At 38.2% G+C, this 14,485-nt stretch overlaps 1 protein-coding gene across 2 annotated transcripts in view; it reads left to right on the plus strand.

Annotated features, from left to right (window-relative positions):
- PTBP3 (polypyrimidine tract binding protein 3) overlaps positions 1-14,485 on the plus strand; it is a 57,741-nt gene that overhangs the window by 39,386 nt on the left and 3,870 nt on the right. For both annotated transcript variants that reach the window (XM_035310085.1, XM_035310086.1), the window contains 6 exons: positions 1,307-1,417; positions 5,844-6,018; positions 9,473-9,550; positions 10,203-10,342; positions 13,313-13,346; positions 13,976-14,068. In XM_035310085.1, coding sequence (XP_035165976.1) covers positions 1,307-1,417; positions 5,844-6,018; positions 9,473-9,550; positions 10,203-10,342; positions 13,313-13,346; positions 13,976-14,068 — 631 coding nt within the window. The remainder of the gene's footprint in view (positions 1-1,306; positions 1,418-5,843; positions 6,019-9,472; positions 9,551-10,202; positions 10,343-13,312; positions 13,347-13,975; positions 14,069-14,485) is intronic.

Consider the following 14,485-nt stretch of genomic DNA (forward strand, 5'->3'; position numbering starts at 1 on the left):
CACCATTCATCTTAAAATATATATTACAAGAAACAGAATACTCAGTGTTATCTTTGTAGAAAAAAAACTGGTGTATGCCATAGGGTTTAGGTTTAAAAACAAATACTAATAAGTTGAATTTCATTATCTTAAAAATGTCTATTTGCTTATGTTGAAATACACATGGAAGCATATGTTCATAAACTGTACTTAGGCCGTACTTAAGGGGAAGTGCTTTGTGAGCAGGAACTCAACAGCTAATTTTAAATTGCTGTGAAAAAAAGTTTCTGTTCTGTCTTCCACCACAAAATGATGACTGCAGCATGAAATCCTGAGGGACTGAAAAAGTGGGCGCAAAGGTTAAGGACAGCGTGTCGTGTTTCCATGATTCTAGGCCTAATAGGCTAGCAAGAGATACTTGTCCTTATCTCTGGCCTTTCTCTCCATTCCAGGATTAATACTTGTCTGAGGGATTCTGCGTTTCTGACTGTTGTGGTGCTTTGCATCGCTTCTATTAGTTTGTTATAAAACTGCCAGTGCTTTCCAAACTCTCCTTTCCTGTTTCATTGTTACTCTGGACATTGTTTTTTTGCACTTCCATGATACACCCTAGCTACGCTTTTGTCCTCATTCTTTGTGGGCTCAATTTTTATAGATATTGTCATTGTGTCATGTAGTGAACATGTCATGTGCTACATGCCCTCATTTTGAGTGTACATATATTTAGTTCCAACCTTTTTAAATTTTTCTGCAATGCCTTTATTTGCAGTAAATGAAATGCCATTCAATTGCAAATTAGGGGTAAGTGCTTAACAAGGTCTTTATCTTGCTTCTTTCCTTCTTTGTCTTCTAGTTTGGTCAGTGAGTCTGTGTAATTTATTTGTAGACATGTAAAACTACTTAAGATGTATGTTTGGTCACCAAATTTGCAAAATTTGCTTGAAATACAGAATGTAAGGGTATCTTAAAAGGCATTTGCAATTACCATCTAAGTGATTTGTGAAAATCCATTTCTCAAAATTGCTTTGATTATCCACAGTTTCTTTGCACACATTGGATAAAGGCCTCTCTGCTCTTAGTTAAAGTTGTTGCTAATTCTTTAGGGGAATTTTGTGCTTCTCCCCCATCTTTTGTATCTTATTATTATTATTATTATTACTTATTTTATTTTTTACCTGAAACAGAATTCTGATATCACTTTATTTCTGTTCTGGTCTTGCAGAAGAAATCTCTTAGAAAATTACTAGAAGTATTATACTACTTTTTATGGTGCATAAATTATTCTTTTTTTTTTTTTTTTTTAAAGTCCATATTCCTTCTTTCTCAGATTTTCTCTAAATTTGGACCTGTCTTGAAGATTATCACCTTCACAAAGAACAATCAATTTCAAACCTTGCTCCAGTATGCTGACCCAATCAGCGCATATTATGCCAAAATGGTAAGTGCAGTGTACTCAGCTGTTTTGTTTTCTTGTGTTCCCTCCCCAAGATAAACTGGTCATTATATATAACATCAGTGATAGCTTGCTCTTTGAGTTTCTTACTTCTTGTCATTCTAACACTCTTGCACAAAAACAACTTTGGCAACCCTCATTATTTAAGACGATAGCACTATACCATCAACTGCAAACATGAATGTGTAGCACACAGACCAAAATCTTGCTGATTCTTCCAAATCAAAGATTGAGGCTGTTGGTAGTGAAGAGTGATGGTAGCTATAGTTGTCACTAAAAGCCTTCTCCTTGTCAAACTATATGGACTATTTTCAGTGAGAATTAATCCTAAGAGTGGTGTGATTAAATCTCCAGAGACTGGATGAATGCCATGTTTTACTTGTTTGAATTTCAGTGAGAAATATACAGTAATCCATGTTTTCACTTTAGATTTCATAATTTTAGACCAGCTGTACCCTGATTTTTAGAATGCATGTTCTCAGTAAATAAGAAAATCTGACCTGTTTGAGGCATATGTTTCTGGGGTGGGTTAACCTTGACTGGCTGCCAGGTGCCCCCCAAACTACTTTCTCAGTCCCCCTACTCAGCAGGGCTAGGGGAGAAAATAAGATGAAAAAGCTTGTGGGATGAGATAAGGACAGGGAGATCACTCACCAATTACCAACATGGGCAAAACAGACTCAACTAGGGAAAGATTTATTGCCAATTAATAAGAGTACGGTAGTGAGAACTAAAAACACCTTCCCCCCACCCCTCTTCTTGCCAGACTCAGCTTCACTCCTGGCTCTTGTGCTGCCTCCTCCTCTCACAGGTGGTGCAGCATTGTGAGAAATGGGGGTTGTGGTCACTCCATAGCACTTTGTGGCTACTGCTCCTTCCTTCTTACACTCTTGCCCTGCTCCAGCTTGGGGTCCCTACCATGGGATGCAATCCCTCATGAACTGATCCAGTGTAGGCCCTTCCCATGGGCTGCAGTTCTTCAGGAACTACACCAGTGTGGGTCCATACCACATCATGCAGGTCTTCCAGGACAGACAGCCCACACCAGCATGGGTCCCCCACAGGCGGCAGCTGCCCCGAGACCCCCTGCTCCTGTGTGGGCTCCTCTCCAGGGGCTGCAGCTCCGGCTCGGGGCCTGCTCCTGTGGGGGCTCTCCATGAGCCGCAGCCTCCTCCAGGCCATATCCACCTGCTCTACCGGGGGCTCCTCCACGGGCTGCAGCGTGGAGATCTGCTCCATGTGGGACCCATGGGCTGCAGGGGGGCAGCCTGCTCCACCAGGGGCCTCTTCACAGGCCACAGGGGAACTGCTGCTGCATGCCTGGAGCACCTCCTGCCCTCCTGCTGCACTCACCTGGGGGCTGCAGAGCAGGCTGTCACTCCTTGTTCCCTCAGCTGCCATGCACTTTTTTCACCCATTCTGAAATATATTATCATACAGGTGCCACCAGCTTCAGTGAACGATTTAGTTTAGAATTCTGGAACTGGCTCTGACATGGTGAGCCTCCAACTCCTCACTGAGGCCACCCTGTTAGTTCCCCTGCTAACAAAACTCTGCCATGTAAACACAATACAGAGTTTTGTCAAAAAAACAACAAAACGGCAACAACAAGAACAAAACTTTTACAACTAATTTCCTTGTCATGGCTAGGTATTTTAATTTTAAGGAAATGTGTTAATTTCCTGAGTCTGGAGCAATTTGGCAATTAAAGATGAGTAGTCGAGACCTCCATGATTTTTGCAGAAGGGACAGTAGTGTAACAAATTGTTATTTACTGTACTTGAACTGTGAAGTAAATAATAAGAACAGAAAAAAAAATGATACCACATTTAATTGAAAGTGAGTCGGAGGCACTTCATTTTTTCCATAACATATGTGGAAAAATATTAGTAGGTAAATGCAGTCATTTAAAAGTTCCCATAAAAGGTAAACAAAAGAACAGATTTTGTTAATAATTAAGTGATATTTAGATTTTTCAAAAAAAAAAATTACCGAAAGGATAGAGTAAGTGGAACATTTATACTTCTTTTGTCATTGAAGTTGACTTTATTTTCAGCTTCAAAATGGAAAGAACAGAATATTCTTTTGGTACTATTGGTACTTGTACTTTAGTCCACATACTGACTTTCATTAGTGCACTTACCAGGTAAATTCACTTATCTTTAGAGATTAAGTAATTGTTGGAAATTAGTAACTGTAGTTGGGACTATAGCCTGTTTGTTAACAATAGCATCTTTACTTAAAGAATGGTATTAATAATAAATGATACCTTATTAGAGATTTGAGGGAAATTCATTTGATTACTCAGATAATGTAAACTGGACTGAAATCATAATCCTGTATGTTATGGCAAACCAGTGTCTTTTGAGTATTATTTTTTCCTTCACCCACCATGATCAGAAATGGTGCGGCCAGCATGACTAGGAAAGTGATACTCAGCTCTGTACTCAGTTCTGGTGAGGACACACCCTGAGTACTGTGTTGAGTTTTGGGCATCTTACTACAAGAAGGACATTGAGGTGCCAGGGCCTGTCCAGAGAAGTGGGAGGAATCTGGTAAAGGGTTCTTAGAGAACAAGACTTATGAGGACTGTATGAGGAAACTGGGGCTGTTTAGCCTAGAGAAAAGGAGGCTCAGGGGGGGCCTTATTGCTCTCTAGAACTGTCAAAGGAGGTTGTAGCGAGGTGAGGATCAATCTCTTCTCTCAAGCAACAAGAGATCGGACAAGAGGGAATCGCCTCAATTTGTACCAGGGGAGGTTTAGGCTAGATATGGGAAAAATTTCTTTACTGAAGGGGTTGTGAACCATTGAAACAGGTTGCTTCAGGAAGTGATTGTGTCACCATCTCTGGAAGTATTCAGAAGATGTGTATATGTGGTGCTTAGGGACTTGGTTTAGTGGTGGACTTGGCAGTGCTAGGTTAACAGCTGAACTTGAAGATGTCTTTGAACCTAAATGATGTTATCACTCTGTGATTCTATAATTCTTTTATGATTGGTCTGGGCAAAAAATGCTACTTCTTTGATCTCTCTGAGAATAACTACTGTTAAAAGGTGGATTTTCATTATGTAAGAGGGACCATAAAAATCTTCAAATTAATATCACTACTAGAACCTGATAGCATGTGTTAAGTAGGAAACAAGTAAGATTAAAAGCAGAAAATTGTAGAATGGCTCTGGTTGGAAGGGACCTTGAAGATCATCTAACTCCCCTGCCATAGACAGGAACGCCACCCACTAGATCAGGTTGCCCAAGGTCCCATCCAGCCTGGCCATAAACATCTCCAGGGATGGGGCATCCACAACTAATCTTTGCAACCTGTTGCAGTGCCTCACCACCCTCTCAGTGAAGAATTTCCTCCTAATGTCTAGGCTAAATCTATCCTCTTTTAGTTTAAGACCATTCTGCCTTATCCTATCATAATCTACCTGAATAAAAAGCTGCTCTCCATCTTTTTTTATAAGCTCCCTTTAAGTACTGAGAGGGCGCAATGAGGTCTGCCTGGAGCCTTCTCTTCTCCAGGTTGAACAGCCCCAGCTCTCTCAGCCTTTCTTCACAGGAGAGGTGCTCCAGCCCTCTGATCGTCTTTGTATCCCTCCTCTGGACCTGCTCACACAGCCCCACATTGCTCTTGTGCTGGGAGCCCCAGACCTGGATGCAGCACTCCATGTGGGGCCTCACAAGGGCAGAGCAGAGGGGCACAATCACCTCCCTCCCCTGCAGCCCACCCCTCTGTTGATGCAGCCCAGGACGCAGTTGGCCTTCTGGGCTGCAGGCAGCCACTGCTGGCTCATGTTGAGCTTTTCATCCACCAGAACCCCCAAGTCCTTCTCTGCAGGGCTGCTCTCAAGAAGTTCTTCTCCCAGCCTGTGCTCCTCTCTGGGATTGCCCCGGCCCAGCTGCAGCACCTTGCACTTGGACTTGTTGAACCTCATTCAGTTCACATGGGCCTGTCCAGGTCCCTCTGGATGGCATCCCTTCCTTCTGTTGTGTGACTGCACCACTCAGCTTGGTGTCACCTGCTAACTTGCTGAGGGTGCACTTGATCCTGTCATCAATGTCATTGATGTAGATGGTGAAAAGCACCAGTCCCAAGACAGACCCCTGAGGGACACCACTAGTCACTGGTCTTCACCAGAAGTCAAGGCATTTTTAAAGCTGTGTTTTATATACTGGGACAAGGCAATGTAATACTAATTAGTGGACTATACAGACTATACCACACTCTACACAGTGATGTCTAGGTAAGGATAGTGGCAGTGTAATTGTCCACTTGATGTTTGAGAGCAGCACCTTAGAAAGAGAAGGTGATTTTCTGTTTGGATACAATTGTGGGGTGAAAATAAAGTAAAACTAGGAGGGGGGCTGCAAATATGCATTTTGTCTCTAAAAATTTAACTATTTCTTCAGGCTCTGGATGGCCAAAATATCTACAATGCATGCTGCACTCTGCGTATAGACTTCTCCAAGTTAACAAGCCTGAAGGTAAAGTACAACAATGACAAAAGCAGAGATTTCACTCGCCTTGACCTTCCCTCTGGTGATGGCCAGCCAGCCATGGACTCCACCATATCTGCTGCCTTTGGTAAGAAACTTTCGCTTTTAATGATAAATATACAGAATGATCGTTATGCTTTTTATGTTGCATTACCCTTCAGGATTTATTCTTGCTGCTTGCTTTAAAGAACAAAATCTTAGAAGACTTACATTAACAAATGTACTGTTTGTGTCTTTTGTAGTTGCCTTCTAAGAGATAAAATTTCTGAAATTTTCTTCATTTTTATAAGTCACTGTGGCATCGAGAAAAAGGTGTCTGCTTGTAGAGGCCTTCTTGTCATAAGTACTGCATAGATGCTCATCTAATCAACTTCAGTAATAAATGCAAATCATCAAACAGATTAATCTGATTAGCTGGAAGAAGTGCTCACAAGGCAATGTAGAAATCTTAGCTATTTTTCTTTCTCATTAATGACAACTTTTAACAATAATACACAGCTACAAACTGTCTCAGCTGTTTAATAGGTATCTAATGTTGGTTAGAACAATAGAAAGGGCAGCAGAAGAATTATTTTTTCCGTTCTCTTTTTATGATAGCTAGGGCAAATACTGGTTTTGGTTTGTTTTGAGTAGCTGGTTATGGTAGCTCTGATTAGAGTAATAAGGTGAGTTGTGCTCACTACTTTCTTGATTGTTTTTGCTTTTCTCCTTAAAGGCAGGCTTTGGGTCTTTATGAAATCCATGGCTATCTTTATAATTTTTTTTTGAAGTTTTGCCATTGAGCATCATGGAAACATGCTGCATGGCTGTTACAAATCTGCTGTGTTTTAATAAATTATATTTACATAACCTGATCTGTAAATGGAAAGGTGAAGTAAAATTAGAAGAGATTAAGGACAAACTTGCTTGTAGTGCAGAGATAACATAGTAAACATGGTTTGGGGGGAATAACAGATGAACACTTCTCAATTTCCTTCCTTCCGCCTCAGTCTTCCAAACCTGTCTTTGCTAGCAATCTCATTTTTGCAGAATCACAGAATAGCAGAAATAGGTGGGGATATCTGGAGCTCATCTGGTCCAACACCCTGCTAAAGCAGGGACACCTAGAACAGGTTGCCCAGGACCATGCCCAGGTGGCTTTTGAAGATCTCTGAGGAGATAGGCACCACAAACTCTGGGCAACCTTTCCTAGTGTTTGGTCACTCTCACAGTAAAAATGTTTCTTAATGCTCAGAGGGAGCCTCTTGTGTTTCAGTTTGTGCCCATTGCCTCTTATCCTGGCACTGGGCACCACTGAAAAGAGCCTGGCTTCATTGTCTTTGCACCTCACCTACAGGTATCTACATATACCCATATATAGGTATATATGCATAAGAGAAGAGAGCCTTCTCTTCTCCAGGCTGAAACAGTCCCAGTACAATTAGCTTTTTCTCGTAGGAGAGATACTCCCATTCCTTCATCACCTTTGTGGCTCTTGGTGACTCTCCAGCGTGTCCATGTCTCCCTTATGCTGGGTAGCCAACACTGAACACAGAGTTCCAAATGTGGTTTCACAAGTCCTGAGAACAGGGAAGAATCACCTTTCTCCACCTGCTGGTAATACTTGACCCAATGCAAGCAAGGATACCATTGGGCTGCTTTGTGTCAAGGGCACTCTGCTGGCCCATTTTCAATCTGAACGTTTATAGTAATGGTAAAAACAGCAGAGGTGTACTGATGTAAGGAAGATTATGACATGTGCCTCAAGATGTTTTTATAGTGTAGTCATAGTGAAGAAGATGCATAGATATTTTTCTTTTCAAAATAGCTGTAGATGGATGGAGTGTGCTTCTAATGTTTGTCAGTTGTTACAAGGTGGATACACTGCCATAGGCATGTTCAAATAATACTTAGCTGTGTGACATTAGGAAAAAATACAGGGAGTCATGTCAGTACTAATGCTTCCTATGTTATTACTTGTGCAGGCAGTTTCGATGAACTAAAAGATAAAGGAGGTATCTTTATCAGAATAGTGCATCCAATTTCTCCTGTAGACTTGAAGTTGTTTTAATAGCAAAAATGAACTGGTCTTGATTTTTTTTTTTTTTTTTTGGGGATATTGCACTATAATGTATAACTGTAAACAAGCAAATTTTATGAATGTTTTGAATTTAAAACTTTACCTTGCCCACAGAGCACGGGCAGAGATATATGAATGAGCATGTTTTGAAATGTGCTAGCTGTAAAGAAAATGATTTTACAAATAAAATACACAACAAAGAATTCCAGATCTTTCTGCATAAGGTCTATTTGACTATTTTTACATGCCTGATTTTGGTATCAGTGTGCAACATGCAGGTCTCATTTGGCAGAATGAAAGCTTCTTATCTATTTCTTCATTAACGTTTCCATTATCATTCCTGGATTGTGAATAAGTGATTAATATCATTATGGCCAGAACTTGTCAGTATAATGCACCAGTGTGTGTATTACAGGAACACAATTACTTGCTTTGGTGTGATAAATGTATTCCATTGTTTGTATTAAAGGCACTTTGCCACTGCAGATAAGAGGAGGTGTAACATGATGTGATATTCATGAATACATGATCTGTAGTGTCTGTTTCATTTGTTGGTTTTGTAATTCATAACTGATACTTCTTACGGTGTTGTATTATTCCTGTCAATAACCATCTGTTAGTGAATGTAGCTATTTTAGTCAGTGATGGAGGTTTGAGTAGTAAAACACTTTGCCAGGTTTGCAGGTTGTATTTGCTGATTATATATGCACTGTTTAAAAAAACTGGCTAGTATGCTACCATATGAAAGAATCCACACTGAAAGCTTGTATCTAACGCAAGCTTACTCGTTGCCCAAGGTAGCACTTAATTCCATATAGTAACATAAAAGCCACTGAGCAATCTTTTTTGCTAGGACTCTCCATACCCTGTTATTCCAAATCCATTTAACATTTGTGATTACAACTACTGTTATTTATGAATTAATACATGCTTTAAAAGTACATCTACTTAAGAAGAAAAATATGTATCTTATATTCATCTCAATAGCTAGTAAACTTCAGAAACTTGGACTTGTTCTAGTTGTTCATATTATTTAGCCCTTAGTTCTTTTTAGAAATATCTAGGAAATAGGGATATCTCATTCCTGCAAACACCTTTGATTGTACTTACTTCCATTAAAAAATCTAGAATACATTTCCATTTTATGAATAAAAAACATGCTTTAGCTAACACTGCACCACAGGTACTTCATCTTTAATGAATGCCAATCTATGCTGTGCTCTCATAATTAAACTTGTCTAAATTACATCTTGCCCTGACTTCACTTTAGAGAGGGACACTGAAAGATATTGAATATTTGCCTTCAAAAGTAATTGAAAATTGTGAAATATAGAAACTGCCATTTCATTAGAGTTTTTTAACCCAAACTTTTGTAAAAGGTGTAATCACAAAACACATTCAGAATAACAGTGCTGGCAGCTGAGTCTCATTTCTGAGAGGAATGTTCAAGTCTGTTACAATTAGATGTGTCTGTTATCTCTAGGCACCCATGGTATCACGTTCCCACCATATGCAGGGGCTTCTGGATTTGCACCAGCTATGGGCTTTCCGCATGGTGCTGGTAAGTTCTATTAAATATATATATATATAAATGTGTGCATATGTGTGTATATATATATATATAAACATACATATATATATAAACAAAAAGCAGTGCTGCTATCAGAGTACACCTGGTTTCAGAGCAATTTAAGTCTAGCAGTCAGAACCCAATGTTCATCTGAGTTATTCTGATTATCTTTGTATATCATAGTATTCAGTAAAATTTCTTGCCATAATAAAAAACATATGTTGATACAGTTTTTAATTTAATAAGTAAAGAAATTTAATGCCATGAAAAAGATAACCTGCAAGAGAAGAAATTCTAAGCATCTGTTTTTTCTAAGAATTACAAAACTTCTGTTATGTTCAAAGGTAAAGTAGGAAGTCTTTCATTTTCGGGCTTTATAGCCAGATGAGAAATAAATAGTTTTCTAGACTCAGTGATCTTTTTCTTTCTCACACATGATAAACTTTGGTGCTGATTTTTCTTCTTTTCTGGGCTGCTCAATATTTTTTCATCTCTAGTAGGCAGGTACATCCTGCTTTATTGGTCAGATAGTAGGAATAACTGAATAACTTAAAGGCATTTTTTTAATTGAATATTGATGTTTTTGCTTAACCTGCTTTTGTCTTCTAAAATGTCTCAAGCAGTGCTGTTAATACCTTTCCAGGTCTTTCCGTTCCAGCTGTTCCTGGAGCACTTGGTTCTCTTGCAGTCACCACATCTGCAGCATCTGGACGGATAACTATTCCAGGTGTTACTGGTGTTCCAGGAAATTGTGTTTTACTAGTCAGCAATCTCAACCCTGAGGTAAGTTTGATCAATAGAAGTGATGCAAGTATCCACTTACACCAACTGGCATAATCCTTATTGGAAATGAACATTAGCTGAAGCTGTAAGAGAGGAATACTTTTGTGTTCATAGTATCAAAAACAGGGCAGCTCTATTGTTGTTTGAGATAACTTGCAGTATTGATGAGGCTTAAAAACCCTCGTCAGCAGTGAAAAGATTCTCAGCAAAATTTACTTCAGGAAACATAGTCTGGCAGTGTAATGTAAGCTTACTAATTAGCAAAGGGCCTATGGTCAGATGTGAGAAATGTTTGAAGAGGTAGACAGTGTATATTATGACTACACTCACTGGTATCTCTGTTAGTTAGAGTTCTTTGGGTACCACTTTATCATTAGAGAAGCCAAATAATTTTTCATTTGAAAAATGAAAAGGAGGAGTCACAGAAACAGGAGGGACAGGAAAGGGAGATAAAAGCATGACAAATCAAATACATTTCAAAACATTGGTAGGATCTTCCTAGTTTTTCAGACTAGAGAAGATCAGGCTGAGGGGAGGCCTCATGGCGACTTGCAGCTCCCTCATGAGGGGAGCAGAGGGGCAGGTGCTGAGCTCTGCTCTCTGGGGACAGCGACAGGGCCCGAGGGAACAGCATGGAGCTGGGACAGGGGAGGGTCAGGCTGGGTGTTAAGGAAAGGTTCTGCACTCAGAGGTGGTTGGGCACTGGGACAGGCTCCCCAGGGCAGTGGTCATGGCACCAGGCCTACTGGAGCTCAAGAGGTGTTTGAACAGTGCTCTCAGACAAATGGTCTGATTTTTGGGTGGTCCTGTGTGGAGCCAGGGCTTGTACTAGGTGATTCTTGTGGATCTCTTCCAACTCGGAATATTCTATTATTCTAGTTTTGCAACATCTCCCAGACTGAAGAGGAAGAACACAGGTGTCCTCTGGAATTGATATCTCTGTAAAACCTTTTTTAAAGTTAATAGGTACAAGTGTTCACTTTCCATAGTACCACACTTTTTTTTTTTTTTTTTTTTTTTTTTTGTATGTTGGCTGTAAAATTGCCAGGGACAACTTGGACAGTTATTTGTATGGTGGATTGTTTCGTAAGCTTGCCCGTTATTCAAACATTACACATTGATATACTTAATTAAAAGCAATATACATCTCTTAAATAAATAAATAAGCTTTACAAAGGCCATGTCTTAATACACATTTCTGCCTGACTGCTGATAAGCAGTTCTTCAACAGCAATGTAAAATTGTTTTACTCACTCATTAAATTCACTTAACCATAAAACTGATAAAACTGAATTATAGTCAAAGTGGAAGTTAACTTTGTTATCACTAAGGTTTAAAAATTTGTTGACCAATTCCTTTAATATTTAAGTAATTGCTGTGTTTCCTACTTTTTTGCCATAATAGTTGAATTCTACACTAAGCATAAAATGAAACAGCTGTAGATTAGGACTGTAAGACAAACCAATTACACTTTGCTTTGTTAGTCTATCTTAATCACTTAGTTTCTGATGATTGCTGTGGACGGGCTTTCTACATTCAAGATGATTTTCTGTATCTAAAAAGAATGTGCTTTTTAAGAATAAGGATAAGCAAAGCATAGATCAAAGCTGGTTTTAGGACATTGCCGCTTAATACTAATCATATCTAAAAAGTCATACAGAACTTCATGCTGCAATGCATGATACAACGTTAATTCATTAAATATTGCTAAACTTCTTAATAGGTAAAAACAAGAATATACAACAACATTAACTGTTGGAAATATAAGTCATTGTAAATACATTTCTAGGAAAGTGTGTTACACCTGTTCTTTGGTAGTGGTTGTTTGAGCCCTATTTCTTCTTTTTCTATATATAGAAAATCTGGTTCACCTTATTTCACTTTTTATTTCTACCCTACAGGAGGGTTTCACTGTGTGTTTGAACTCATGATTTTTAAATTAGCTATTTTACTCATCTTCCAAAAAAACTTATTTTAGTAGAAATATTGCAGTCACGTTTGGTTAAGAAATGACTTTAAATAAATTCTGCATTGAATTAAAGTATTTGAGCCAAAAGAATAAACTTGAAAAACATATACATTTTACATTGATAGTCATTGTTCCCTTATAGGGTGATATTTAGGCTGCAGTGTGTTCTGTTTTTAAATAATTCAGGTACATTTTGGTAAACATTTCAAAAATTGTGAGTTGAATGCAAATAGTGTCTTCTGATAAACAGGTATTTTTAGTACTCATTAGTAGCAAAACCTTAATCTCAGTTGAATAAAATCTGTCTTCATTAAGGTATAAGTTAACTTCTTTGGTACTTGAGGAACTTGGTACACTATGGTTTAATTAAAAACCTCTGAAGAAAATATTACTTCTTTTAGAGTCAGGCTTTGTTCTCACACCTTCTAATGAAACAAAATTTAAACAGCCTTTTCCATGTTCCATATATAAGCAATTAAATAGTACACGTGTGACTCACATATTGTGGTCATGTGCAGAGATGAGGACAAAACTGAAGACAATGCAAATACATTTAGAAGCAGCCAGTTTTAGTTTTGTAGTTGGTATCTCATCTCCTGTTTAGAAAAGATAAATGAGTTCTTGAATGCTCTTTTCTATTTCTAGTGTAGCAAATGGCTTTGATTTTTCAGTGAATGAACTGCTTGGAAAGAATAAGTTCAAGTAATTAAGTCACTTAATGTATTAATAACTTCTTTAGCATGACAGACTGAGTCTTGAGTGATGAAAATGCATGAGCTGAAGTGTTAGCTTATTTAAGTATTTCATATATGCATAGCAGATATATATTAACAAGAATGCTATATGCTGTAGTTATTGAAGGGAATGGCTTTTTGAGAAACAGTTTTATGTATTAGTGTGCAGTATCTCTCCCGATCTTTTTGTTTACCACGCACTTAAGGAGTAGGTTTCTTTATTTGCATGGCTTTAAAAATAATATACTGATTTTATCATTTAAACAGGCCATCACACCACATGGACTTTTCATCCTATTTGGTAAGATATGTCAAATATACCTTGAGAAACTACAGGACTAGAATTATTTTTATTTAACTGACAAGCGATGATTAATTAAAGTTCTATTTTGTCCAGAAAATGCACAATAGAATGGGCTGGTTTTAAAATGACAGTAATTTGAGGCAGTAGTTTTAGTAGTACACAGGTACCAAAAAGGCAAATGGTTATGGTTTCAGAAGAACTTCAGTGTGTGCTCTGATTTGTTTACTGCAAAGAAAGGCAAAGCAAAGTGAGATAAAAAAAAACAAAGATTGTATCAGGGGAAACGGACTACAGAATTGGCACATATGTTACTTGCAGGGAAGAATGTTCTCATGGTAATATTTTAATATGCCTCTATTGAGAGGACTTTAACACTCTTGCACTGTTTAACAGTTGAACACAGATAAGCAGTTTTATGACAGATACAGTGTTTTTTCCCCCCTATTTCTGAGCCTCAGAAAATAATACACAAGCTTGAAAGCTCTCTTTCATACTAATATTCTAACCAAGCTGTTTAATGAGGTGACTATTCTTTCTTTATGCTGAAGTTAATCAAAAGAGAGAGACTTGCCCTTGAGCTTTTTGTTGTAACTGTCTGGACAACTTTTCTTTCTGGGTTTCCACAGGTGTGTATGGTGATGTGCATCGTGTGAAGATCATGTTTAAGAAAAAAGAAAATGCTTTGGTTCAGATGGCAGATGCAAACCAGGCTCAACTAGGTATAGTTTTTAAGGCAGTTATGCTTCTAGCTACCATGAATGTGATGAAGATTAGGAATTTGCCATCTGTCAGTGGCTAATATTACAAATTTAATCCATCATGGTGATGCTTACAAACTTCAGCTTTCATATATGAATATTGATCTGCTTACTTTCATATATGCAAATTATTTTCCTATAATGATTAAAAAAACAACAACCTGCCAATCACAATCTAGTAAATGCTAGAATTAAAGCATCATAGAATTTTCCACTAGTTTACCTTGTTAATAACTCATACACTTTTCATGTAGATCATCTTATATATACCTGTTTAAAAATAATCAAGTGCTCTTTATTGCAAAGCTGCTTTGTGTTTCTGTTGCATTTAGACTAGAGGGTATATACATCCTTATACTTGTTTTAAATGTAATGTTA

The sequence above is a fragment of the Oxyura jamaicensis genome, chromosome Z (genome assembly GCF_011077185.1).
Source record: "Oxyura jamaicensis isolate SHBP4307 breed ruddy duck chromosome Z, BPBGC_Ojam_1.0, whole genome shotgun sequence".
NCBI lineage: Eukaryota > Metazoa > Chordata > Aves > Anseriformes > Anatidae > Oxyura > Oxyura jamaicensis.